Source organism: Citrus sinensis, chromosome 3 (assembly GCF_022201045.2).
Source record: "Citrus sinensis cultivar Valencia sweet orange chromosome 3, DVS_A1.0, whole genome shotgun sequence".
NCBI lineage: Eukaryota > Viridiplantae > Streptophyta > Magnoliopsida > Sapindales > Rutaceae > Citrus > Citrus sinensis.
The window spans coordinates 48,654,055-48,680,741 of NC_068558.1; the positions used below are offsets into that span (position 1 = coordinate 48,654,055).

The window sequence follows — 26,687 nt, forward strand, 5'->3', positions numbered from 1 at the left end:
TCTATTAAGGCATTAGATTCAATTATTGTGTGGTTTGCTTAACTTAAGTTTTAAAATTCCAATTCACCCCTCCTCTTGGGTTGCATAACTTGTATTTGATAATATAGTGGATAATTAATATTTCTTAGAATAAACTATTTATTATTATTAATTATTAATATTAAATAGACATAATAATATTTATTTTTAAATAAAGATATTTATAGTAATATTATTAATTCTATGTGAATATAATAATATAATTTTTAAGTAATTTTAAATTTGAATAAATGTAAATTATAATTTTTAATAAATAAACAATACAGATAAATAATATAAATGAATAAATGTAAAATTATTAAATAATATAATAATATAATTTAAATGAATATGATATTATTATTTTAAATAAATATAATATTATTTTATTTTTATTTTTATAAATATATTATATTTAAATGGGAGGGGAAAAAATGAATAAGTGAGAGTGGATATACCCTACACTATAAAAGTGGATGGGACCCATGGAATTAGGATTCTCACTTGCATCCTTAAATAAACTTGTAAATACTTTCACTCCAATAAGTAAACACATGCTTAAAAGACACCATGTTATACTTGTATAATAAGTTATTGAGTTTTTTTCGTGAAAACTATGTGAAGATGAGATAATTAAGGATGACAATTTAACCCAGACCCAGGCGAACCCGAAAAATCTGGGCCGGGTTCAACCCATACCGGAACAAATTAAATTCGGATTTAATTTTATCAATCCGATGTATCCGGGTTCGGTTTCGGGTTTGGGTGAACCCGTAAAACCGTAACCTGGACCCATATATCTTTATTTTAATATAAATTGAAAAATTTTAAAAAAATCAGCCCAACCCACATTCACCGCCTCTGCCAAACATTTTCACTCTCTCCCTTCTCTTCATCAAATCATCGTCGCCACTCGCCATTGTTTCGCTACTTTATTGTGTTCATGTTCATAATCATCAGAGGTGAAGAAGATCGATGAAGAAAGAATAAAAAATAATAAAAGAATACAAAAATAAAAAACCAAAAAAAAAAGAAGAAGAAAAGGAGATTAGAAGTGGCCGCGCAATAAATGAAGAAGAAAGCAAGAGTGGAGATGAGAACAATGACTTGAACAACATACATGATTTTGAAGACCAAATCTCATTTCTCACCTTTTCGGTTTTTCTTAACTTAACCCCACAAAGCCCAATTTGTCATCATCATCACCAAATTTGTCATCATTATATTTGAAAATTGAATTTTGTATGCTCTGTTACCTTTGAATTTATTTCTAATTATTTTATTTTGAATTATTTTCCATTGTTGTTGGTAATAGATTAAAGATGTAGGAGGAATTCAATGAAGAAAAAGAGAAAATCATATCTCTTTAGCAATCATCTGGGTTCTAAACCCGGAATCCAAAAACTTGGATTTTTTCGGGTTGAACCCCGACCAGACCTGGAGTAAAAATATCTAGATTTATTTTCATGTTCGATATTTCAAATTAGGGTTATTATCATTTCACTACTTCAAAAATTAAAAAATATCAAATGACTACAAGAAATATTGTCCCATATCATTTTCCTACTATATCATTAAAAAAATATCATTTTACTATTTTTCTGTTAGTTGACCAGTTAGTTGACTAACAAATTACCAATTTTACCCTTCATGATTAAAAAAAAAAAATACTTGAAGCTTATTTACAACATCAGCTCTTCTACATTTATTTGGTCATCCATGTTTTATTTCCAACATTAGGATATAAAAATGGAATCATTAATAGGGATGGCAAAATCCTCCACAGGTTTGGGGTCCCATGGAGCCCCACCCCAAATGGGAAAATTTTTTAATAATTTTTGGGGAATGGAATGGGGAGTGGGAGAAAAGTAATCCCCAAATTGTTAACGGGGTGGGGTTTGGTATTGCACTCCCCACTCCACCCCCATCCCAATCCCCATTATATATAAATATGTTTTTAATTCTTATTTAATAATTATTATTTTATCAACTATAATGTCAATTAATAATTTTTTTAGTTTTTATGTAATATAAATAGAATATGAATAAAAGAAAACCTTACAATATTTTTCAACTTTAAAACATTATTATATTTTTTTTCTCTTTTAAGGAGCTGCTCTCTTTAAATATTTTTCACTTTTAATATTATTTTAAGATATTGTTTCAAATGTTTAGAGATTTTTTAAAAAAATTTCAATACTTTATAATATGGTAATGATTTTATTTTAAGTCTCTAATTTTTAATTTACTAAAATCATATTTTTATATTTACTGTAAAATAAGTAAATGGGGAATGAGGTGGGGATGAGGGAATCATTTTCCACGTGGGGATTCCCCATCCCCAACCCACTAAATTTATTAGGGAATGAGGTGGGGAATGGAGGTAAAAAATTTTAATGGGGTGGGGAATGGGGTAGGCATCCCCACCCCCACCCCGCTCCATTGCCATCTATAATCATTAATAAGATAAATTTGTAATCCATATATCATAATTCCAACAAAAAGAATTATGTTGGTATTTTGTATCCATTTTTATAAATGGATTATAAATTTGTATTTTATTAGTCAACTAACGGTTGTAACGGAAAAATAGTAAAATGATATTTTTGTAAAGATATAATAGAAAAATGATAGGGGACAATACTTCTTGTAGGGATGGCAATGAGGAGGGGAGGGGAGGGGACCAATCTCCTCGTATCCATCCCCAATATTTTGCGTATGTCCCTATCCCCTCCCCGTTAGAATTAATAGAGAGAATCTACATCCCCTCCCCGAATAATAACAGGGGATCCTCGAGGGTCTCCGATCTCCGAATAACTAATACATTTTTTTGTTTTCGATTTTGAGTTAATCATATTAAAATAAAAAATTCAAATAAAAGTAAAATTCGAAATATATCTTACATTAATATCCATTACAAAAGTCACATACATTAAATTAGTAAGTAACGCAACATGTAAGGGATACAAACTTCTTTTACAAACTATCATGAACAAATTAATAGTTTAATACAAAATTGTTACAAATAAAATCAAATTTAGATTCAAAATTAACATTTTCAATGGTGGCGTGGACACTTTATAAATGTGGACTATTCCCTTTACAGCACAATAGTTAAGTCGGAGTAAATCAAGAGCAAATATTAGATTAGATTAAATATTAAAATTGTGATTCGTTGTGGGCAATTATAATAACATCTAAAAATAAACAAAAAATAGATTTAAATTTAAAATATTTAATGAATATTAAAATTAAAACAAAATTTTTAGTCTAATAGAATCTACCTGGTCTTTTAAATGTCCTAAATAAAAATTTAGGATTTTAATTAGTTAATTAGGCCTAAAAGTTTAATAATATAAATATTTTGATATTTGTTATTTTTACCAATATTTATAATTTTATAATTTAAATTTTATTATTTATTTACTAGTAATTTTAAAAAATTAAAATTAAAATTAAAATGGAGAAATAGGTAGGGGATGGGGATTCCACCTCATCCCCGTTCCCTCCTCGAATTAGAAATTAGGTAAAAAAAATTTCCTATCTCTTCTCCGAATAAGAAATTGGGTATGAAATTATCCTTATACCCGTCTTTGTGGGGATTTTTGCCATCCCTAACTTCTTGTAGTCATTTAATATTTTTTAATTTTTTAAATAGTGAAATGATAATAACCCCTCAAACTACCCTTCCGGCCCGGCCTTGCAAATGCTAAATCCGGACCTAGATCCGGATTTTACCCTTCCTGGATGAGATAAGACAACCCACGAAATCCTTAAAAAAAAAAGGGAAGAAAGAAAAAGGAGTCAGATAGGAGACAAGAAACGATGTCGTCTGAAAGTTTAAACACACAACCAAAGAGAAGTTATTTGGACCGGTCAAAACATGAAAACGGAGTCGGGTCTTGGACATTTTTACCAAATTATTTTCACGTTTTTGCTATAAATTGCAGTCATCATTACCTATAAATATCACTAGGACACACTTCAATCATCATTCTCGCTCTAGCAATATCTCCGCAGACTCCACGAATTCAAACGCAGCCATGGTGTTTCCGTACATGGAAGCTGTCGTCGGTACGAGACATATCAATTCATTTTATCGTTCTTTATTTTTCTTCTTGTATTCTTCTCTTTCTTTAGTAACCTTAAGCGTATTGAAGTTGCAGTCAATTTGTTCTTCGCTTTCTTTTTCTTTCTCCCTTTAGATTCTTTGCGATTGATATATTCTACAAGGCTTTGATGTTATATTTTCTATTTCATTGAGTTTATTCGCCGGTTTTTTTTTCTTTTTCTTTTTCATTTATCAAGTAATCGTGGTATATAAGTAAATTTTAGGGTTTTTACATTATGATTCTGTTGTTTCTTTTGTTTAAAAGTGGGTGATTAAAGAATATTCCTTCTATTTCTAATGAGGAATAGGAGAATTTATTTATTTGTAACCCAAAATGACACAGAAATAGAATTGGGATTCAAGATTTCATTTCTTGATCATTTGGTTCTTTTTGCTGCAACCAAATGGAGGTAAAAGAATGAATAATGGTTAAACTTAGGGTTCTTGTGTGCTGTACTGTAATGATTGATTTTTTTTTTTTTTAAGAATGAGAAAGCTTCCATCTCCTTGAGAGTAAAATGTGGGGAAGACATTTCTTGGCTTATGATTTTAAGGGTTTGAGAGAAGTTTTCTTTTGGATCTTCTCTTCTTTTTTGATTGATACATAGTTGTTTATTTATTTTTCATGGAGCCAAATATGTTACTGTTTCCATGATTCTTGTATTTCTTCTACAGGTTTTATGATATTAATGTACTTTTTTGAAACTTATCTGGATTTGCGGCAACATGCTGCCCTCAAACTGCCAAAACTTCCAAAAACTTTGGAAGGGGTGATCAGTCAAGAGAAATTTGAGAAGTCTCGAGGCTATAGTCTTGATAAAAGGTTTGTCTCTGTCATTTGATTAATTTAACTTGCCCTGCCTATTAAAGCATGTGTTCTTATTTCAGTTTTTTTTTTTCTAATCAATGATTTACGCTGATGCACCTACGCAAACTTCCAGCCACTTTCATTTCGTTCATGAATTTGTTACCATACTGATGGACTCAGCAATTTTGTTATTCCGAATATTGCCTTGGTTTTGGAAGGTAAGTCACTGGTTTACTGTTAGCTGTTTTTGATTACCGCAATCTCACTCTTCTTGTGATCGCAGAAATCAGGAAACTTTCTAGTTTTAGTTGGGCTTGATGCGGAGAATGAAATATTACACACCCTATCGTTCTTGGCTGGTGTTATGTTATGGTCACAGGTGTGTACATGGCATCTTTGTAACTCATAAGATAAATGTCTTTTTGTTTTTGACAATGAAAATCCTTGTTCACAGTCTGTAGTGTGTCTTCAGATATGATAATACTTTTTGAATAGTTTCAAAGTAGTTTGACCTTTCTTATTTTGATTAGGTGCAGTTATGTCATCTAACAGTTCAATGGAGAAAGTTTCCTCGATTTTTCTCTATATTATAAATCTATAAATGTGGGACCATCTTAAATTATATTGGGGTGCACAAATTTGTGACTGAATGCCCTAACCATACGATATTTTTAGAAATCAAAATACCATATGTCATTTCCGCTGATACAAGGCAATTGCTGTAAATGTTGCTCTGTATTCAGTTGTTTCAATGTTCTTTAAATTATTGCAAAGAATGCTTTCTGGTTTGTTCTAGCAGTAGAATACGGAGTCATTTGCTTTTATGATTTCCCCTAAACTAATTTCATTTTCACTCCACTGAACTGGTATTGTTGGTTTGTTTCGAAATGTTGTGCAGCTCACTGATTTGCCTTTTTCTCTATATTCAACTTTTGTGATTGAGGCTCGCCACGGTTTTAATAAGGTTCGTATTTTAACTTGAATCTTCTTTTCACTTTTGTGTCTCATTATTTCCTGGTTAAAAAATTGTTCACTTTGGTATATTTGTCTTATTGCGGATGTCACTAGTGGTAATGTAAAATTTCTCACTGTTTGATGTTTCTTTTGTTTCATATCTCATGTCTTGTTGCTTCATTATATTTTAACTCTTTTTTTCCTTGTTTTGCAGCAAACAATATGGTTATTTTTTAGGGATATGATCAAAGGAATGATCCTTGCTATTGTATTAGGTCCACCTATTGTTTCCGCAATCATCATAATAGTACAGGTATGGACTTCTTCCTTCGTTAATATAACTAGCAATTTATGGCTATCAGTTTAGGAAATTTGGTCTTCATTACTGATTTGAGAATTTTTTATTATGTTAGTTTCTGTTTTCCATAAATGTATTCTTGGAACACTTAAATAGTTATATGCTATGGGCTTCTTTTATTGCTGTGTATTTTTTCCTAACCATTCTAAATGTTCCTTCCGTGATTGCAGAAAGGAGGTCCTTATCTGGCCATCTATCTTTGGGCATTTATGTTTGTTCTTTCTCTTGTGATGATGACACTATACCCCGTTTTAATTGCCCCTCTGTTCAATAAGTTTACTCCTGTAAGTATTTATGATTCTTTCCGTGGTTTATTTATTTGTATAATATGTTTGAATTATTGATCTTTTTTTCTTTGGTTATGATGTGAAATAGCTTCCAGAAGGAGAGCTAAGGGAGAAAATTGAGAAACTTGCTTCCTCCCTCAAGTTTCCTTTAAAGAAGTTGTTCGTAGTTGATGGATCCACAAGGTCAAGCCACAGCAATGTAAGGATTAGATTCTTGTTCAGTTACTGGGTTTTCCTGGTGTTATTTCGTTTTTTCTGATCCAATGTAATTACTTCCATTACCTTTTTGGAGTCTGAAAAGAATTGCATTTAATCTAATCTCCCTAATGTTGATGGATACTTGCACAAACAATCATAATTATTGATTGGCAATGTGAAAAGGATTGGAGATTATCCGACAATTTATAAGATTTTAGCAGTATTGTATTGCAAAATGCTGGCACTTTTGTTTGGTTGGTAAATATTCATGCACTCCAAGTTGGACGTAATTAAAGACTGCACATGTATTGTTTGTCGCTGTCTTTTTCAATTTTAGAGAGATGGAATTTAAGATTGTCATGCCGATTTTCACATTCCCTGCATACTCATCTAAATTTGATTTTTGGTGTTCACGGATTTATCTGTTATGCAGGCCTATATGTATGGATTCTTTAAGAATAAGCGAATTGTCCTTTATGACACTTTGATACAACAGGTAAAGATGTGAAATGGTTTCTTCATCTTTCATATTTTTTAGTTCATTGACAGAGCATAGACATAATTGCTGTGTTTTTGTTTGTTTTGATTTGAATTATATTAACCATCTGCAGTTCACTGGTTTATTGAACTAACTGCTATAATTTGAGATGTTGGTGGAGCGTTTTACTTTCTGTACCATTTCATATATCTAATTCAAATTTGGACAGTTTGGGGATATGGTCACTGTTGATTTATTTGTTGGAACAGTTTCTGGCTGCATCATCTCTGAGTTCAAGGGTTAAATTAACCGTAATTTCTTTCCATTTTATCTGATCTAAGATTCAAAATCAATCTTGTATTGCTTCAAGAGTCATGTTTTATCTTTTTGAATAAAATATATTGAATGATTTCCATTTCTAATCTTATCATTCACAGTTTGATGAGGTCACTGACTACTCTTTCGTCTAACAATTGAAAATACAGCAAAAAGGTTTTTGTTTTTAGCATAGTAGGAGTAAATAGTAAACTGCCTGCCTTTGTCAATCAATTGTCAATCCACGTGCTTCTCTTTACAGTAATGTAGGCAAGTTTGTGCTCCATTATTGCAGTGTTCCATCCTATTGTACATTAGTTAAACCATACACACTTCTCTTTGTAATATGAGAAAGATCTTAAATGATTATGTTCTCTTCTGTAGTGCAAAAATGACGAGGAAATTGTAGCTGTTATAGCTCATGAGCTTGGGCACTGGAAACTTAACCATACAATGTACTCATTCATTGCTGTTCAGGTATGCTAGAGTTTTCTATCAAGGCTGGATTTGAGATCTATACTCATTTGGCTTGGACAAAAGTTCTATTGTACTGTTTGCCTTCAATTAGTATTTTAGAGATTATTAACTGTTTAAAATGAACTCACATTTCAGGGTAGGGGTATAGTTTTTACTCATGTCATAAATTTTGGCACAAAAGTTGGTATCTTTTTCCCTTTTCTTTAGGTTGAAGGTGTTAACTCATCTTCAGAGCTCTAAATTCAGAACAAATCATCAGGGCTTATGAACTGTGAAGCATTTATCGTTCTTATGGAGGCCTTTATTCTTTTTGTTGCTCATCTCTTAGTTCTGCAGCTTACTGTGTTATGTGCATATATTCTTTTCCTGATTCAATAATTACTGTCCTCATTATAACTGATTATGTTTTACTTATCAGGGAGAGAATAAATACGTCATAAAATTGACTTTGATAAGGTTCTTTATTCTCACTTTGGCAGGTTCTTACACTCTTACAATTTGGAGGATATACCCTTGTGAGGAACTCAACAGATCTCTTCCGAAGCTTTGGGTTCGACACACAGCCAGTTCTCATTGGTCTAATCATCTTTCAGGTATTGTTGTCTACGAATTCTACACATCAGTTTATTCAGGGTTTAGGTCTTAAGTATCTTTATGCTTCTCATTTGATATGTGCATTCAGAGGCAGTATGTTGTTAAATTGTGCTCAAGTTTGATGTGGGCATGCTTAATTTATTAAAATGCTCTGCATTATTGCATAAAATGGTTTATTTTTGTAGCAAGTACGTGGTATTTTGTTAAAAATTATGATTTCAGTTGATGCGTATGTCCTTAAAATATTAGGAGGTTGAACTTTGTTCTTTAGAGAGAGAGAGAGAGAAAATGAAAAAAAATTGGAAAACAAAACAATTATTAGAGTTAGCACTGCAAGTAGCACTTGCATTGCTGGTATAACTTCCTTGTTTTGGGTTACGTCCATATTATTATGGCTCTCTCAACGTGTCTATATAGGTTTCTGCAGTTAAGAAAATAATAATGTTTTCCCCAGAAGAGCTTTCTAACAATTTTTCTAACCTTGCTTGCAGCATACTGTAATACCAATCCAACACTTAGTAAGCTTTGGTCTTAATCTTGTGAGCCGATCTTTTGAATTTCAGGTAACTTTTTGAAATGCAGTTTAGTTTGTTGGCTTTACCCCTTCTCTCTTGCTCTCTCTCCTACTTCTTGATCATTTTTTTTTTAATTTTGATGGGGCATCTTTATTTTACTAGATATATTTTTTCTATGTAGGCTGATGCTTTTGCTAAGAAGCTTGGTTATGCCTCTGCTCTTCGTGCTGGTCTTGTGAAACTACAGGTGATCAATCAATATCTTCTTCCTACCATGATTAGAAATTGATTTTTTTTTTCCTTTTACTGTGCCCTGAAACAGAGGAGCACATTCTAACTGCCTGATGTTTAGGAGTTCTGTTGATTTTCTTGTGAAACAGAGTTTTGTTTGATTTTTTTCCCTCCCTGCCTTGTGGTTGGAGCCCATTTATGTAGACTGATAACATCTCACTGATTTGTTTCATTGGGCATAAGGCGAACATGGGACAATAAAATTCCAATTTTTGTTATCGATAAGTCAGTTTGATAATACACTATATGGTTTTAGCCGACACACACTGGTGTTGTAAGGCCTTGTTATATCACAACCTTTTTTTTGTGTATATGGTCAACAGTTCTCTTTAGTTATTAGAACTACAATAAAATGTTACAGAAGATGGGAAATTCTGGGTTTACTGATGGGAACTTTGTTGGTTTTTCAGGAAGAAAATTTGTCGGCTATGAATACGGATCCTTGGTACTCAGCTTATCACTATTCTCATCCACCACTTGTCGAGCGACTGGCGGCAATTGATGAACCTGATAAGAAAGAAAAATGATTTGGGCAAACAGGGATGGCCATCCTAGTTTTTAGTTCATTTTATTACAGTACACAAAGCTAACTAAAATCATGACAGAGCGGCAGCTGTAATATTAGTTTCTGTTGAGTTCGTTTGGAGTATACATTTCCTTTACAATCAGGTACAAAAAAAGCACTTGTATCTCAAGTCTCACTTAAGGGATCTGTTTAATTCAGCTAAAAGAGGAAGTTAAAAGGGAAGGAATTATGAACTTTGTGAATGCATGAGCCCATCATGGTGGTGGGATTTAAAATCTGTCATCAATCGTGATCGTGTTTCTTTCAGCGAGGGAGATATCCGACCTGGATAACATTTTTTTTTAAAATTTAAAATTAAAAAAAAAAATCAATTTCAGGCGAGACTTATTATTATTAAACGAATAGGATGTCATCTGAGGAAATTGAGCGGGTCCATCGAATTTTTGACTTCACTGACAATATGAATTCCTTCTTCAGAACGATAAGAATCGGAATTGTCATTAAAACAATCGAGTTTTCTTCTTTACGTTTCAACACATGAAGACATGTATGGCATGGCATTGGTTTTAAGTCCAATGAAAAAGAGAGAATGACGAGGAAGGAGAAGAAGAATCTCAAGTTACCAAGAAAAGCTTCAAGAAAGCACAACTGTCGTGGGGACAAGGCATTTATCAAATTCTGTACACTTCCTTCCATAATGCTGTTTGCGGGGCATTCCAATCAAACTACCTTTTGTTATCTTGTCTTGATTCAATAGAATATATTATCATTTACGATTCTCAAGTACCACTCGCATTCGCAATTTGCAAATACAGTGGCAATAGTCAATAATCTCATCAACATTCGCAAGATCCAATTGATTGAATAAAAAAATATAATAATAATTAAGCAAAGGCCAAACCACCTTGCTTGTTAAGTTAAGCAGCTCTTTCCCAAGTCTCCCCCGTGGATCCCACTCCCCACACATGACATATCCAGTATGATTTCAGCGTCACTATTACCACCTGGCAGAACCTCTGGCTTCTGTGATCTGTGGAATTCCAATTGTCACCCTAACGGCGTATGGTGAGTGGCAACGCCGCTGATTATCCAGACAACGAGATAAAAGAGGAATTAATAGTGTTCTTATTAAACTTAAATCAAAATATACTGAAATTGAAATGGATTCAAATCGAAATAGGGAATAGAAATTAAAATAAATTATTTATTTTAACCGTATGAATCAAAATCGAAAGGAATTTTATTATCATTAATATATTTATTTTATTTTAAAATTAAAATGAATTATCGTAAATTATTAAAATGACGTTAGTTGATTATTGTTATTATTTATTATAATAATTTTGATTATATTATTATTATTGAAAATTATTATTGTTAAAAATAATAATAATTATTATTATTGCTAAAACTATTATTACTAATATTATTAATTATTAATATTATCATTAATTATTATTAACAACAACAATTAAAAAATAATAACAATAGCAATAATAATATAATATAATATAATAATATTTTATTTGAGGACAAAAGTATAATTATAAATTTAAATAAAGTAAAATGAGAATTTCAAAGAGCTTGATTCCCTACCTCTCTGATGGAATTAAGTTATTTTCCTTAATTCTAAAAATATATAGATCTTATATATTTCATTTTCATTTCACCTCTATTTTAGTATATAAATATACGATCAATTATTTTTTTTTAAAGAAAGTTCTGCCGTTACCGTCAAATGGGGAAATGCGGGCGTGGGCCCAAAAACTCCATTACGAAATAGAAATCGAAGCACATACTCACTCACAGAGTCACAGTCACGGACAGAACATAGGCGTCCCATTAGCGTATCCAACGGCACTTTTTTAAGTTTTAACATTTTACAGAACTCCAGCTAGACAGAAGCAGACAGCTCATTTATGCTCGACAACAACCGGAACGAACGAAACTCTCATCCTCTTGGCTCTTGCCTCACCACCATCACCATAACTCTCTCTCTCTCTCTCTCTCTCCTCCCCATAATTCAATACGAACACACAAGTCTTTCACTCGAAGCCATGCCTGAAAGCCTCTAATTCATTTTCAGTTTCTTCATTTAAATAAACGGGAACAAATATGTCTATGTACGACGCCGCATTTGTGAACACAGAACTGTCAAAGCGGACATCAATTTTCGGGCTTCGGCTTTGGGTCGTAATCGGAATCTTACTCGGTTCACTAATCGTTCTCGCTCTCTTTCTGCTGTCTCTCTGCTTAACCTCTCGCCGGAAAAAACACAATCATCTTCAACAACAACAACAATCCAAACAAATCCTTAACACGCCGCCAATCTCCAAGGAAATTCAAGAAATCGTGCACCATCCGGCACCTGTTCCGGAGATTCAAGTCGACATCGGGAAGATCGAGCACCGCGTGGTGTTTTCTGACAGGGCGTCGAGTGGGGAGAGTAGGGGAACGGGGAGTGCGTGTGAGACGGCGTCCTTTGGGAGCGGGAGCGTGGGGCCCGAAGTTTCGCATCTTGGGTGGGGCCGTTGGTATACGTTGAGAGAACTTGAAGCTGCTACCAGTGGGCTGTGTGAAGAGAATGTTATTGGTGAAGGTGGTTATGGGATTGTCTATCGTGGGATTTTGAGTGATGGTACTAAAGTTGCTGTCAAAAATTTATTAAATAACAGGTACTATTATTATTTTTCCAAAATTGGTTTCTGCTTCTGATCCATGTTTATTTGCATGAAGAAAAAGGAACATATAATTTTATGTTATATTTGGTTGTCAAATTCTTTTTCTGTGATCGTTCCGGTCTATGCTCAATCCTGTTTTTGTTGTTTGTTAATTTTCTCGTGTCAGTTGCAGAATTTGTGCTGCAAAGTTGCCTACTTTTACAAAAATAAAAAGAAAAGATGTTTGCTCATTGTAAACGCCTGAATTGATAACGTAGACTGAAGAACTGTCGCATATTTAGACTATTTGAGTACCGTTGGACCTCTTCAATTGATTTGAGCTACATTCACACTATTTATGTTTGCTGACGTTAGATGGATATATTATCAGGGGTCAGGCTGAGAAGGAATTTAAAGTTGAGGTAGAAGTAATTGGACGTGTTCGACACAAGAATCTAGTTAGATTGCTTGGATACTGTGTTGAGGGTGCATATAGGTACGGATAATTGATTTAATTTATGGCCCGCCCAGATTTTTGGTTGAGGTTGTGGCTTTTGTTGAATGTTCAGAGATGTAATTTGTTTCTTGGTTTTATTTTGTAGGATGCTTGTGTATGAGTATGTTGACAATGGCAATTTGGATCAGTGGCTGCATGGGGATGTTGGGGATGTCAGCCCACTAACATGGGATATTAGGATGAACATCATACTGGGAACAGCTAAAGGGTACCGTAATTTTATGTTCTAAATTTGATTCTTCCCATGTGATTGAATTGCTGCATTCAATCACCATCCGAAGGGGTTTGTTTTCTGAATTTTAATTTATTGTAATTCTTACAGATTGGCCTACCTTCATGAGGGTCTTGAACCAAAGGTTGTCCATCGAGATGTAAAATCCAGTAACATACTACTTGATCGCCAATGGAATGCTAGGGTTTCTGATTTTGGGCTTGCTAAGCTTTTATGTTCAGAGAGGAGTTATGTAACAACCCGTGTGATGGGAACGTTTGGGTATGCTCATTTCATTGTTCAAGTCTCGCCTTTGTTTGTTTATTCTGTTATATATTCTTCTGTCAGTTAGATACAACTCCAGTACAATATAATGCATTAAGCAGCTTTGATTCTTTAAAGAACCAACTATAAATCATTTTTTGTTGGTTTTTGCAGTTATGTTGCACCAGAGTATGCATGCACTGGGATGCTGAATGAGAAGAGTGATGTTTATAGTTTTGGTATACTTATAATGGAGATAATTACTGGGAGAAATCCTGTTGATTATAGTCGACCACAAGGAGAGGTTAGCATTGATATATACATTGTTCTCATTATACCCATTTATTATGTTCCTTTTTGTCTCTGGACCAATGTTGAAAATAACCAAATAATTGCAGGTGAATTTGGTTGATTGGTTAAAAACCATGGTTGGGAGTCGAAAATCTGAGGAGGTAGTTGATCCTAAACTGCCCAAGATGCCTGCTTCTAAAGCACTTAAACGTGTTCTGTTGGTTGCTCTGCGATGTGTGGATCCTGATGCAACAAAGAGGCCCAAAATGGGGCATGTAATACACATGCTTGAGGCAGATGACTTGTTATTTCGTGATGTATGCACTAATTCTCTTCATGATTTATCATGTAACATGGAATAGCAAAAAGAAAGAAAATTCTCTATTAGTGGCTTTATTTCCACGCAATTTGACTAATTTGTGCTTCATTTTGCAGGAACGTCGAATCGGAAGAGAACCTTCAAACTCATATGGTGAAGAGAATCGTGATTTTGCAAGAAAAGTAGGTGATAAACAATTGGGTGAAGGCGCTTCGGATACAAGTGAAGGTGATGGCAGTAGGAACAATCATCGACCAACCATGCGGCGATAGCACCAGCAGAGAATTAGGTGACTAATTATTATCGTCTCCACTTTGGAAAGTTTGCTTTTCTTATTCTATTAGTTAGATTTCTTCTTGTACCTTAAAATCAAAGATACCTATGATTTGCAAATTCTTTTACATATATATTTTTTTTCTTTTTTCAGTTTTACATTCCTCAAATTGGGATGCATTTTGTATAATTTAAAGAATTCTTTCAATCATTCTTACAGGAACTGTATAATTAATGCTCGGTATATTTGTTTGTCAAACAAAAGCTGTTTTAGCAATTTTTCTGTCGTTTTACGAAGAACAAACATAAGTAGTATTGTTCCCCAAAAAAAAAAAAACCCTTTTTATTGAGATTTTACCTACCTATTCAGCTTGATTGTATAATCCTTAAATTTTACATCTAGATATCCATTACTTGGCATGCTTCAGTGTTAAGACTTGTTGGCATCACTGCCAGCCTCTAGAAACAGATGTTAACGGGTGATGGCCCCAAACGCCAGCGACTTTGCTGGAATTTACTTGGTTTACATCCAGCATCAGGACCAACTCCTAAGTGGGACGGCACTGTGAAATCGACCCGCCAGCCAGCTAATAGAATGAAACATCTACATTTGGATGTAGTTTTGCTTATCCTAATTGGACCGGCTGCCAGCTGTGCTGCCCGAATCAGATATTGGAACGGGTCTTGCCATGTTTAACGATCACTGTCAAAAGTATTGCCTTTGGCCCAGAGTTTAACTGAAGCAAGCCGGTTGTTTGTGTTTTGCGTTTGGACCCATCTGTCTCCGTATTCTGTTCTGAAAGCTCGAGTTCCCATTTAGCTATTGGCAGTCTTACCGACTTAACCCCCTGTCAGCTTTCTTTTGGTACTGCGGTGGGACAGTTATAGTTGTCCTCGTCATAGTACTTTTAAATATTTAGCAAACACGCTCCACTGGTTGATTTTGTCGTTGGAACACTTACAATGATTTTATTTTATTTTATTTCGAAAATTGTGTCTAAATATCATATTTATCATATACTATGATTTTTTTTTTTTAAATAGCCTGCATCATTTTACCTCAATATCAAATTGGGCCCGATTCCTAACAATAGTAAACCATTCTTCAAAGCTTGCTAATTGCTTCTTGCTTACACTTTTTCATATTTCATCTGAATTGAGGTTGGGCAATTAAATGTTATAATATTAAACTATTTGGTAAATATTAATTACTATAGTTTGAAAATTAAGTTGATTTGATTTTATACTTATATAATAAAAAATTTATTATATTTTTAATAATTTTAATCAAAATTATTATTTAAAAATTATATTTATTACATACTATTAACTTTTATTTTAATTACAGTTTTTGTCCTACAGCAACTGTAACTTTTAAGTTACAACATCTTAATATTAAATTGGACTTTGATGTATTTTAAATTTGTTTCTTGCCTAACTAGTAGTTATTTGTTTTTAATTTATTCACAAACTTTCATTAATAATTTTTTGTGCCTTATATGGTAAAAGTTTCCGTTGATCAATATTTTAAAATTAAACCATTTCTAAGTTGAGCCAGACTATTGGCATCCTTCAAATATCTTTTAAAATTGTTTTCATGTATTTTACGATTTCAACCTTCGTTAAACACTTAAAATAGTTTCTCTTGCTTAAAACTCTATATGCAACCACAACCACGCAGATTCTTCTTCTTCTTCTTCTTTTTTTCTTTTTGTTGACAACTTTGACACCATGTATCGTCATCAACATTCTTTTCTTTTTTACACTATAGCTTAACTACATTCATTTTTAAAATTTTTTAAATTGAGTCGCAGTAATCATGTAAGGGAGGAAGATGATCATAAAAAAGTGAATTTTTTTTTTTTTTTTGTGGGGTAACTTCATGAAGAGCATAAGAAAATTAATAAGTAAAGGCCGTAGGATCAAAGCTAAAAACAAGAAAACACAAACTTTAATGTAGTATATTTTTTCATTTGATGTATTAAAATTAGTGTTTTTCTATCTTTTAATTTGTTCTTCCCTTACTAAATAATGATTATTTAGTGAATGGCAATTTAGTCAATGGTAATTAATTTAAGGATATTTTTCAACTTCTACTGTAATTTAGTACGTAATATTTACATGTTAATTTTTTTCCAAAATTTTTATTGGGGACATGAGTCACATGACCCATGTGCGTCTCCATTAAGTTCCACTTCTGATAATAATAAAAAAAATCATTTAAATGTACCAGTAATGAAGAATCACATAATGGTACAAATTAAAATGAAATAATTAATCTAAGTATAAAAAAATTAAGAAATCTATATCCCTAAATCTTTTTTTTCCTCATTGGGATTTTTTTTACCATTTTATTTTGATGAGACATTTTGGTCCTAAGAAGTAATTTCCATGAAGGTTATAATTATAAATTTATGAAATGTATTTTAAAAGGATTTTGAAGGGGTGCCAATTATCCAGGTATCCAACTCTTCGTATAAACACTGTTATTAAAACCAAAACAGGCCATTGGGCAATTAACCAGACCAAATTTCAGCCCATATGTGGGGCCCACTTAAAGGCTTCTCTAGAGAGTTCGTAAAGTGCTATCAAACTCAGAAAAGTATGGGGTGTGGCGGGACATCAAGCCCCGTCTGATTTTGTGAACCATCAGTCACACGTGGCTCACGCACCATGCTGATGACTTTTCTTCGCACAAGTCACAACGGTTGCTGTTGTCTCGGTCTTTCTACAAAAAGATAACAAGCCGTGTTGGGCTGAAAGAGCATTGACGAAACGAAACTTACCAAAAAATGCCAAATATTTTGGCTTCAATAAATAAAGAAAATTTAAGAATTTTAAGTAAAAAGTATCCGTTGTGCTAATCACCATTCGTAGAACTCCACGTGTCCATCTGTCACGAAATTTTCCAGAACCGCAAGTGACTCCATCCCGCGCCCTACACCTTCAATATCAAAATAAAACAACCCCTCACCTAAAAAAGCGAGGACGCAATAGTGTCTCTAACGCGTCTGCGAAATTTCCTAAGATTTTCGAGTACTGATTTCGGTACGATTTATATCATCTTTTTTTGGTTGTTCTTTTCTTTAATCTTTGTGAAAAGAGAGGCTATTTTATTTTTCTCTGATTTTTTTTTTATTTATCAAAGACGTAGAAATTAGGTTTAGTTTTAGTTACGGTCTGCCATTAATTCTTTGTTAAGTATTTCGATTTAACCGAATAATCAGTTTTTCGATCCACGATCTATTGTTAAGGTAAGATATTTACCATATTTAATTTATTTTCTTTATTATGTGCATGATTAAGGTCTAGGGTTTGACTTTTGATTGAGAAAAGAGGCATGAATTGAAACAAGAAACTTTATATTCTGCATGATTATGTCCTAGGGTTTTTAAGATCTGAAGTTAATTCCTAATAGTGATGCCATGTTTCTTGTGGAAAGATCTGAATTTTTTTTTTGATCTTTTTGTTGGATTTTTTTTTTCTAAATTGATGCATGTAGTTTAAGGTGGAGAAATGGAAATTATGCAGTGCGTTGACTTCACGTTTACAGTCTTTTGATTTGCTATGACAGTGTATGTGAAATAAACAATTTTTTTACCTTTATGTTTCCTGAATTTGTATTTATTAGAAGCCTAATGTTCCCCTAAATTGCCAAAATATTGTAAGAGTTTAGAAAGAATTTTTTTTATTTAATGTCCCCTTATTATGCATCTAATTTCTTCGACTTTTACTCAGCTACCAACTGGATGGTCGGGGATAAAACTTTTGCCAAATTGATTTTGGCCTTCGTTTCCATATGATAAAGCTCAGAATGATAAATTAAGTTTTATGTTTGACTAGAGCTGTTTAAATACCTGCTAACAAATATGTGTAATAGTAATTTTCTTATTATATTATATTGTGTAACGATCCCCCGCCTCTCCCCCCCCCCCCCCTTTCCCCCAAAAAAAACAAAAGATTATGTTGCGATATGATGTCTGATTGATTTTCTTTCTTTTTACTTCTTTGCAGCAAATCCATCAAAATGAGTCGCCCCCAGGATCCACACCGTCCTTTCTTCCCATTTGGAAATCCTTTTCGGATGATGTCCCCCAAAGGTTCTCGTTTGTCTCCCAAGCTTGTATCTCTGTTGGCTGATTTTGAGGAGACCTTGGCAGAGAGGCTGAGAAAACTTATGCCGAAAGACAAGGATGATATCCTCAACTTATCATGGATGAGACTGGCAATGGAGTCACTTTGTGAGACTCACAATGTCATAAAAGACCTTATAACTGAGTTGGAGCTTCCTGTAAGTGACTGGGATGAGAAATGGATAGACGTGTACTTAGACATCAGTGTAAACTTGCTTGATATATGCATTGCTTTTAGCTCTGTTCTCACGAAGGTCAGCCAAGGCCACCTATTGCTTCAGTGTGTCTTGCACACTTTGGATTCTTCCTCTCCAACACAGTTTGGGCGAGCCTGTTCTTCTCTTGATAACTGGAGGGAGCACATTAGTTCAAAGAACCCCAGAGTTGAGAGCTGTCGTTCAATCTTAGACAATCTGGTAGCTTCTTTGGATTTGCCCAAGGTTAAGAACTCAGCCAAAGGGAAGGTTTTGATGCGCGCAATGTATGGGGTTAAGGTGTTGACTGTATTTGTTTGTAGTATTTTTGCTGCAGCCTTCTCTGGATCAGCCAAGAATTTGTTAGAACTGAACGTTTCTGACACATTACCTTGGGCACCAGCATTTTCTGCCTTGCAAGCTAATGTGAATGCAGAAGTTAGGAACATATTATCCTCTGGAAGAGCTACAGTTTTGAACGAACTAGAGGCTGTTGATGGGAGCGTTAAGAAATTGTATGAGGTGATTCAAAATGAGGTTGACACTGTTGAAGAGGAACTGCTCCAGAAATCTGTTTTGGATTTGGGAAAGAGGGCAGATAACCTTTCTCAAGGGCTAGATCATCTTACAAAGGCAGTGGATGGCTTTTTCAAAATAGTTTTGAGTGGGCGTGATGCTTTGCTTTGTAATCTAAGAGCAACTGGTACTGCCCCTGACATACTAGTAGGGAGGAATGCAGAACCTGTCAGGAGGTGAATATTGATGAATGAACTAAAATTTACTGTATACAAGTGGTGTACGTATGGGGTTTTCTGTTCTCTGATTGATAGAAATATACCAACTAGTATTCTGTGTGGTCTGAGTCGTAAGGTGTGTCGTACTACTATTTCTCCTGTCTGTAAATGTACTTTGTGCTGTTTAATGCCAAGATTATATCACTGGAATTGTACTGTTTGCATAAGTGTTCGTGTTGTCATATCAAGCAGCATTAACTTACAAGATGTGATGATGTGATTCCGACATCTGCAAGAGTGTATGTATTATACACCTGCTTACCGGTAATTCTTTCTGGTTCTTTTCTGGCACTCAACTCAAATTTTGATGAACTAATATACCTATCATTTGAATGTGCTTTGCACTGTGGCTAATCATGCTCTCTCTCTGTCTCATTGGGTGTCATGGCAAAGGAATTTCCTTCTCGGTTTGCAGTACTCCGAGGGGAAGTTTCTCTCTTCGTGGTCTGTTCACATATTGAGTGAGTAGCATCACATTCTTGACTTCCTCCATTGGAAGCTAACATGATGAGGTTGATTCTCTTCATGTTATTGATGTTTTAATGGCTTTGAGAGAAAGTAAGCCACATAGTGGCTTGTTATGCAATGGTTTCGTAAGTTAGCTCTCTTTGAAACTTATTGCAAATTGCTGTGGATGTATACCCAAGACAACCCAACTTTACAAGGCAAGTGTATCATGAATGCGTCACTTTTTTTTTCTTTTAATTTTTAAAACTCACCACCATAATGAAAATGGCGTACGGCTATTGGTTAGGACTGTTGATTATATGGACGTATGAATTAATGGATGTGAGGGTGAAAACCTGCATCGCAAGATAAAGAGTTTTGCGAAAATTTGGCAGCAGCCAAGTTTGCGTTAGTGGAGGTCGAGTTTTTCTTCATTTCAATATTACTGAAATTTAAGCGCTTTGGATGCAGGAAATTAATAAGCCAGGAACTTGCCCAAACTTGGAGGTATTACCCACCATGTTTCATTTCAAAATCATGGATCACAAATTTGTCTCCGGCATGTTATGGTGTGCACTGTGTGAATCTGTTGGGCTTTTTGAGATGCAGTTGTTTGTGTCGCAGATCTGTCTCAACTTGCTTTGCGCTTTGATATTTGTTTTTCGTCAAGCACACACGGCTAAAGCAAACGACATGATATCATTGCAAGAGGTTTTGATTTGGGGACTTGGAAGATGAGACTGTCAGACCTCAAGTTCCCGAAACTGGCTTAATAAACAAACATTTGTGAGTCACTTGCAATACACATGAATTAATCCGATTAGACCATGGGTCGCAAGGTATCTCAAATGAGTTGTGCTTTTAACACCCCTCAAATGTTCTTATGAACCCCCTCCTCCAACTCATAGAAACCGCATGATTCCTAAAAGGCTGGGAACCGCATGATTCGTCTTAAAACACTGTTTATACCCCTGTAGTCGGTAGATGTTCACCTCTTTCACTGAATTTGGCTTCTCTTCTTCTTCATCTTCTTCTTCTTTGTTTTGTTTTAATAAGAGAGAAAATTTACAAAACACTTGCATAAAAAAATATCTTTTGTATTATTAATTAACTGAGCTTTGTCTTTTACACTTGGGTTGGATTTCATTTATTAGAGATATTCTATATTCTCCTGATAACCATGTCTATTTTCGATTTTTTTTTTCTTTTGCATATCTTAGACCATCAAGAAACCTGTGTTTTGTGTTTTTTTTTCAAACCACAGTTAACTTAGCTATGTGGACTTGAAAATTAGGAGGGGAAGAACTAGTTTGTATAAGTAGTAAGAGGCAATGAAGTGCACATAATTGAAGGTTGTTATTTAAAAAAAAAGGAGAAGGAATATACAAAAAGGGCATTTTTGAAATTATAAGTGTTATTAAAACTTTTTTAAAAAAAAATTTTAATGGTGTACTTCTAGAACTGAGTTTTGTAAGAAAAATTTAGGAGTGTCAAAAAAAGCTCGACGCCTCACAAATAACCTAACTGAAATTAAGTTTCAGAAGCCATGGAATCAATAATAGCGGCTTGTTTTATTATATTCTACTAAATTCTAATAAATGTGCCACCTACGGCAGTCAGACTTTTAATTCACTTGACAGCCACCTAATTGATATTGAAACTTGACCCTACCCTATTAAATAAAAATTGGAGTTGACTATAAATTGCAACTGTGCTGTGGAAATTAAAGACAAAATTTCATCATTAAGCATAACTCAACATATAATTAATACTGAAAATTAAAGCTTACAGTAAGCAATATTCGGTGACAATGGGCTTTTAGCCTATTGGCATTTTGAGTGCATGGGCTAATTGAGTTAGGTAAAGGTTAAATTTTTTGATATAGGTGAATTAAATATTTTTTTAATATTATGTGAGAATAAAATTTCAGACCACGTTGTATTGTAATGGTTTCTTTAAATTATTGATGGCAAATATTAATAAAATTTTAATTCTAATATACCGGTGTGTGTATATATATATATATATATATATATTACGTGGTAAATTCGTTTAGAAGACTTAAAATTCAAAAAAAAAAAAAAAAAAGGGGAAAGTCTAATTAATTTTAATCCAAAAGTTGAATTAAATTAGTTCACGGATTACCAGGCTTTTCCAGTTCAAAAGTTTGCGAGTTCACACACTCAAAAGAAAATATGTCAAAGCCCTTTCCACCTACCGACACGCCCTCCTAAAATTTAGTAGCTCTTTCCTCGAAATTGGTTCTCCTTCTCGTTCCAATTTTCAGGAAAAATCCTTGTCGGGTTCGGATTCGGATACCGTATTCGGGGCCAACAGAATCATGTCAGGAGAGTCGAGCTCCGGTTCGGGTGATCATACTATTGTCAAAGGAGTTCCGACTCATGGGGGACGTTACGTGCAGTATAATGTGTACGGTAACCTTTTCGAAGTTTCTAGAAAGTATGTCCCTCCTATACGCCCCGTTGGCAGAGGCGCTTATGGTATTGTGTGGTAAGATTTCCATATTAAGACTCATTAATCTTGAAGATCGTATTGACTTTGACCTGAATTTCTTATTTCATTGTGATTATTATTTTTAGTAGCTCGATCTAGCATGTTACTTGTGTTCTTGTGACCTGAGACTGAGAGTAATGTTTTGTGTGTGCGCGCCTTTTTGTTTGGGTGAAAATTTGGGAGAAATTATGGGGATTTCTGTTTTTTCTTCAGTTTCGGTTTTGTCATAGTCAGTTGTTTTCAACCGGTATTATTATTGTTAGTATGAGTGAATCTAAAGTTTAAATCTTCAGTAGGACTGGCCCTTGGTAGTTGGTAGTATTTGTATACTGTATTAGTAGTGAAGAGCTCATACATGATCATATTAATAGTTGGCGTTAGATTTCAGGTCAACTGTGTATGACTGCACAGTCGGATGTAGTTGAAGGTGTTGGATTTAATAATTGCCCAAAATCTTAATGCTGGGACACGGAGAGTGTGTGTCTGTTTTGATAGATGATCATCTCCGGGTAGATTGTTAGTGTGGTTGGTTCAATTTGAATTAAAAATTAGTTTTCATCCATTTGTGATGATGTGCTAGTTGAGGAGATTAATAAATGTTATGCATTCTGTTTGGTTGACTTGATTCTCTTTGTCACCAACTATGTGAAGGAAAATGTGATTTTTTCATTTCCTTCAGTGCTGCTATGAATTCGGAGACTCGGGAAGAGGTTGCCATTAAGAAAATTGGCAATGCATTTGATAATAGAATTGATGCCAAGAGGACTTTGCGAGAAATTAAGCTGCTTCGTCACATGGATCATGAAAATGTAAGTTCAGTGAGGTTTCTAATTTTTTTTATCTTTGCAATTTTCAGTTGAGCTATGTCACTAGGATAAATGGCTTGCTTTGCCCCCATGGTATGTTCCACGTTTACTGTCTCTTGCTGTGAGTTCGATTGATAAGAGAGTCTGAGTAAATTCTAGAAGTTGTTATGTGCATCATTTCAACAGCATAGTCCTCTTAGTTAATTGCCCGTTGTTTCAGTACAGCAATCCACATTCTTCACTTAGACTTGGTTGTGCTGGTTTGCCATTTGTTCATGCATGAAATTCTGGTGCTGGTGGATTTCTAGTTTGGTGGGTTAGGCTTACTGCTTTCTCTTTATCTACTGCAGATTATTGCCATCAAAGACATCATACGACCACCACAGAGGGAGACCTTCAATGATGTATACATAGTTTATGAATTGATGGACACTGATCTCCATCAAATCATCCGTTCCCATCAAGATCTGACAGATGATCATTGTCGGGTTGGCATCATGCACTTTTTAATGTGGCTTATAAGATTTTGTTTTTATCTATGCAATTAAACATTGGTTAGTTGATTACTGATGCAATTTCACCCCCCCCCCCCCCTCCCCCCCCAAAAAATAGTTGACATCTTCTGTACTCCAGGGTTATGTTGCTTATTCTGATGATCATCCCTTTTGGAGTTTGATAGTTTGATCATACTCTTAAATGCCAACCTTTATGTCTTTTGGTGGCAAAAAATCTCAACCTGATTGACAGTTTTAAAATAATGATTTGTAGACACGATATTGTTTTAGTTCTCCTTCTGTGGAGAAAAATATTGTTTATTGTGATTATTCGTGGTCCTTTTGATATCAGTGGTGTACAGGGTCTCAGTACTATTTGTGGGTTTATGATAGTGAAAAACAGCAAACTTTTATGAAATAAGTGCAGGATGACATAAGGTGTTTTCGTAGTTATACTATTTCTGTATCAGAATTAAGAAGGTAGAAACCAGAGCTCTTTTTGATCTTTTAGTGCCACTCTTGCAGTACTTCTTGTATCAGTTGTTACGAGGGTTGAAATATGTACACTCAGCAAACGTTTTGCATCGTGATTTGAAGCCTAGCAATTTGCTCCTTAATGCCAATTGTGATCTTAAAATTGGAGACTTTGGGCTTGCAAGGACAACATCAGAAACAGATTTCATGACTGAGTATGTTGTTACTCGTTGGTACCGGGCACCCGAACTGCTTCTTAACTGTTCAGAGTATACAGCAGCAATTGATATCTGGTCAGTTGGTTGCATACTTGGTGAAATTATGACCAGACAACCCCTGTTCCCTGGAAAAGATTATGTCCATCAACTGAGGCTGATCACAGAGGTATGATTAGTATTTGCATAGCAAAACTATGGTGTAGCACTGTAGTCAGTAATGTTTCTGTCTGCTTGTGTTGCAGCACATTTTTCTTATCTTTATGAAAAAATTCTTTCTTTCCTCTGTCTATGTAGATATTAATACTTGGAGGTTCTGTTTCTTTTCAAATTCTAAACCAACTATGCATAAGATTACTTGTTAATGGTTTTCCTTATGTTTTTGAATAGCTTATAGGTTCACCTGATGAAACCAGCCTTGGGTTTCTACGAAGTGATAATGCCAGAAGATATGTTAGAATGCTTCCACAATTCCCGAAGCAAAATTTCTCTGCTAGATTTCCAAACAAATCTCCTGGTGCTGTTGATTTGCTGGAGAAGATGCTTGTCTTTGATCCAAACAGGCGCATTACAGGTATAATAAGGATTGGTGATAATCCAAGATAACTACAAGCCATTCCTGCTTCTACCAATTGTTTAAAAAATTAGTACTATGAGTATCATAATTTACAACTTACATTATGAATCAATTTTCTTTCCCTTTTCCTTCCAATAATGATTCTTTTTCTCCATATGGTTTGCAGTTGATGAGGCTCTGTGCCACCCATATTTGGCACCCCTTCATGATATCAATGAGGAGCCTGTTTGCCCAAGACCATTCAGTTTTGATTTTGAGCATCCATCATTTACTGAAGAAAACATTAAGGAGCTCATCTATAGGGAATCTGTAAAATTCAACCCAGATCCAACTCATTGAGGTTGACGTGATAATGTGTTGTTCATGAAATGTATCTCATGGTTCTGATTTGCAACAAGACTATATTTGACCATTGGGTCCTCCAATATTAAATCAGTACAAAAGTTCAACAGAGATTGAGATTCAATTAAAAATCTTATGAGTATTCATTCGTAGTTCATCTGGCAACCTAGCGTGTAATATATCATTGTTACATAAGTAGCTGAAGCAGAATAAGCTCCCTTCTTAGATGCAGGTTCTTTTATTCTGTGTAGATAAAGGAGCTGAGGTTAGTTGTGTTTATAACCTGTGTTTATTGATGATGCGGTTTTCCCTCTCTTATCTCTGGTTGCGGCATTGTTTAAGTTTTAGCAGAACTGAGGAATTATACAGGGATAAGGATTGTGTTCTTGTGTTGATTAATTGCATATAGTATGTGACTTTTGAAGCAGGTATCACATTCCAGGTTACTTTAATGAAGTAGTTGACTTCTTGTTGCCCATACGACAGATTTTCATTTTCTAGAAAACGTGAATTGCTCATTTCTCATCTACCTGGCAAGTTACACTTCCATCCACAGGAATTTGTACAAGCAACCAGAGATATAGTTCTCACCAACTTAGAAAGAAAGGTAGATGCATTCAGCTTAATCAAAATTTTGCATGCATTTGAGGATGAACTATCCGAACAAATAATGACTAAGGCTAAGGCTCTCTTTGATACAGTTTATTAAATAGAGTTTATAACAGTATGGCTTATAGGAGGAGAGTTTATACCAATAGAACTTTTGAACAAAAAGTCATTAGGTGTTTAATTGTCAATTAAAAATTTTTTTAAAAAAAATTATTAAACTGTTTGATTGTGTAAAATTAAAAGTGCTTTTGTGTAATTAAATTACTAAAAAAGATATGTATTTATAATTATATAACATGTAACAAAATGCATTATCCAAGCTATCAATTAATAAAAAAAAAATAGTTTAATTATTTCTTTAATTTTAAAATTAAAAATTACATCATTGATGTATTATCCCAAACAAATAAAACTATCAAAATTACTTGGTATGCTCCTCACAAAAAACGTTAGCTATGACTATGATTGCTCTCTCAAGTGTTGGGTATGTACAGAGATTGCAAAATTAAAATGCTCGCTACTTTTTAAAAAAAAAAAAAGAGAAAAAATGAAGTGCCGACTACAATTTTTCGTTGGATAAATTTTATACAAAATACGATATTATGTAATTAATAAAATATGTC

At 34.1% G+C, this 26,687-nt stretch overlaps 4 protein-coding genes across 8 annotated transcripts; all 4 read left to right on the forward strand.

Moving 5' to 3' along the window:
* Positions 1 to 3,929: 3,929 nt before the first annotated feature.
* On the forward strand, positions 3,930 to 10,163 carry LOC127901428 (CAAX prenyl protease 1 homolog). The gene is made up of 14 exons (XM_052438738.1): positions 3,930 to 4,092; positions 4,805 to 4,952; positions 5,071 to 5,155; positions 5,221 to 5,316; positions 5,836 to 5,901; positions 6,106 to 6,204; positions 6,420 to 6,533; positions 6,625 to 6,735; positions 7,168 to 7,230; positions 7,912 to 8,004; positions 8,484 to 8,597; positions 9,090 to 9,161; positions 9,295 to 9,360; positions 9,815 to 10,163. Exons 1-14 carry the CDS (start codon positions 4,062 to 4,064, stop codon positions 9,929 to 9,931), a joined length of 1,275 nt encoding a protein of 424 aa, XP_052294698.1. The 5' UTR covers positions 3,930 to 4,061; the 3' UTR covers positions 9,932 to 10,163.
* A 1,629-nt stretch (positions 10,164 to 11,792) lies between these two features.
* On the forward strand, positions 11,793 to 15,472 carry LOC102617922 (probable serine/threonine-protein kinase At1g01540). 3 transcript variants are annotated; one of them, XM_006491109.4, is made up of 8 exons: positions 11,793 to 12,605; positions 12,982 to 13,086; positions 13,193 to 13,315; positions 13,430 to 13,600; positions 13,757 to 13,886; positions 13,981 to 14,190; positions 14,309 to 14,481; positions 14,869 to 15,472. In XM_006491109.4, exons 1-7 carry the CDS (start codon positions 12,046 to 12,048, stop codon positions 14,462 to 14,464), a joined length of 1,455 nt encoding a protein of 484 aa, XP_006491172.1. In that variant the 5' UTR covers positions 11,793 to 12,045; the 3' UTR covers positions 14,465 to 14,481; positions 14,869 to 15,472. The 3 variants fall into 3 exon arrangements, with proteins under 3 accessions (XP_006491172.1, XP_006491173.1, XP_006491171.1); XM_006491110.4 differs by having other exon boundaries at positions 14,894 to 15,472; XM_006491108.4 differs by lacking the exon at positions 14,869 to 15,472 and having other exon boundaries at positions 11,794 to 12,605; positions 14,309 to 14,709.
* Positions 15,473 to 17,347: 1,875 nt separating this feature from the next.
* LOC127901010 (protein BPS1, chloroplastic-like) lies at positions 17,348 to 19,753 on the forward strand. 2 transcript variants are annotated; one of them, XM_052436781.1, is made up of 2 exons: positions 17,348 to 17,513; positions 18,480 to 19,753. In XM_052436781.1, exon 2 carries the CDS (start codon positions 18,493 to 18,495, stop codon positions 19,546 to 19,548), a length of 1,056 nt encoding a protein of 351 aa, XP_052292741.1. In that variant the 5' UTR covers positions 17,348 to 17,513; positions 18,480 to 18,492; the 3' UTR covers positions 19,549 to 19,753. The 2 variants fall into 2 exon arrangements, with proteins under 2 accessions (XP_052292741.1, XP_052292740.1); XM_052436780.1 differs by lacking the exon at positions 17,348 to 17,513 and adding an exon at positions 17,770 to 18,040.
* A 2,425-nt stretch (positions 19,754 to 22,178) lies between these two features.
* Positions 22,179 to 25,607, forward strand: LOC127901009 (mitogen-activated protein kinase homolog MMK2). Of its 2 annotated transcripts, none has more exons than XM_052436779.1 (6): positions 22,179 to 22,544; positions 23,227 to 23,356; positions 23,704 to 23,841; positions 24,373 to 24,705; positions 24,927 to 25,110; positions 25,280 to 25,607. In XM_052436779.1, exons 1-6 carry the CDS (start codon positions 22,375 to 22,377, stop codon positions 25,450 to 25,452), a joined length of 1,128 nt encoding a protein of 375 aa, XP_052292739.1. In that variant the 5' UTR covers positions 22,179 to 22,374; the 3' UTR covers positions 25,453 to 25,607. The 2 variants fall into 2 exon arrangements, with proteins under 2 accessions (XP_052292739.1, XP_052292738.1); XM_052436778.1 differs by having other exon boundaries at positions 22,403 to 22,544; positions 23,199 to 23,356.
* The last annotated feature ends 1,080 nt before the right edge of the window (positions 25,608 to 26,687 follow it).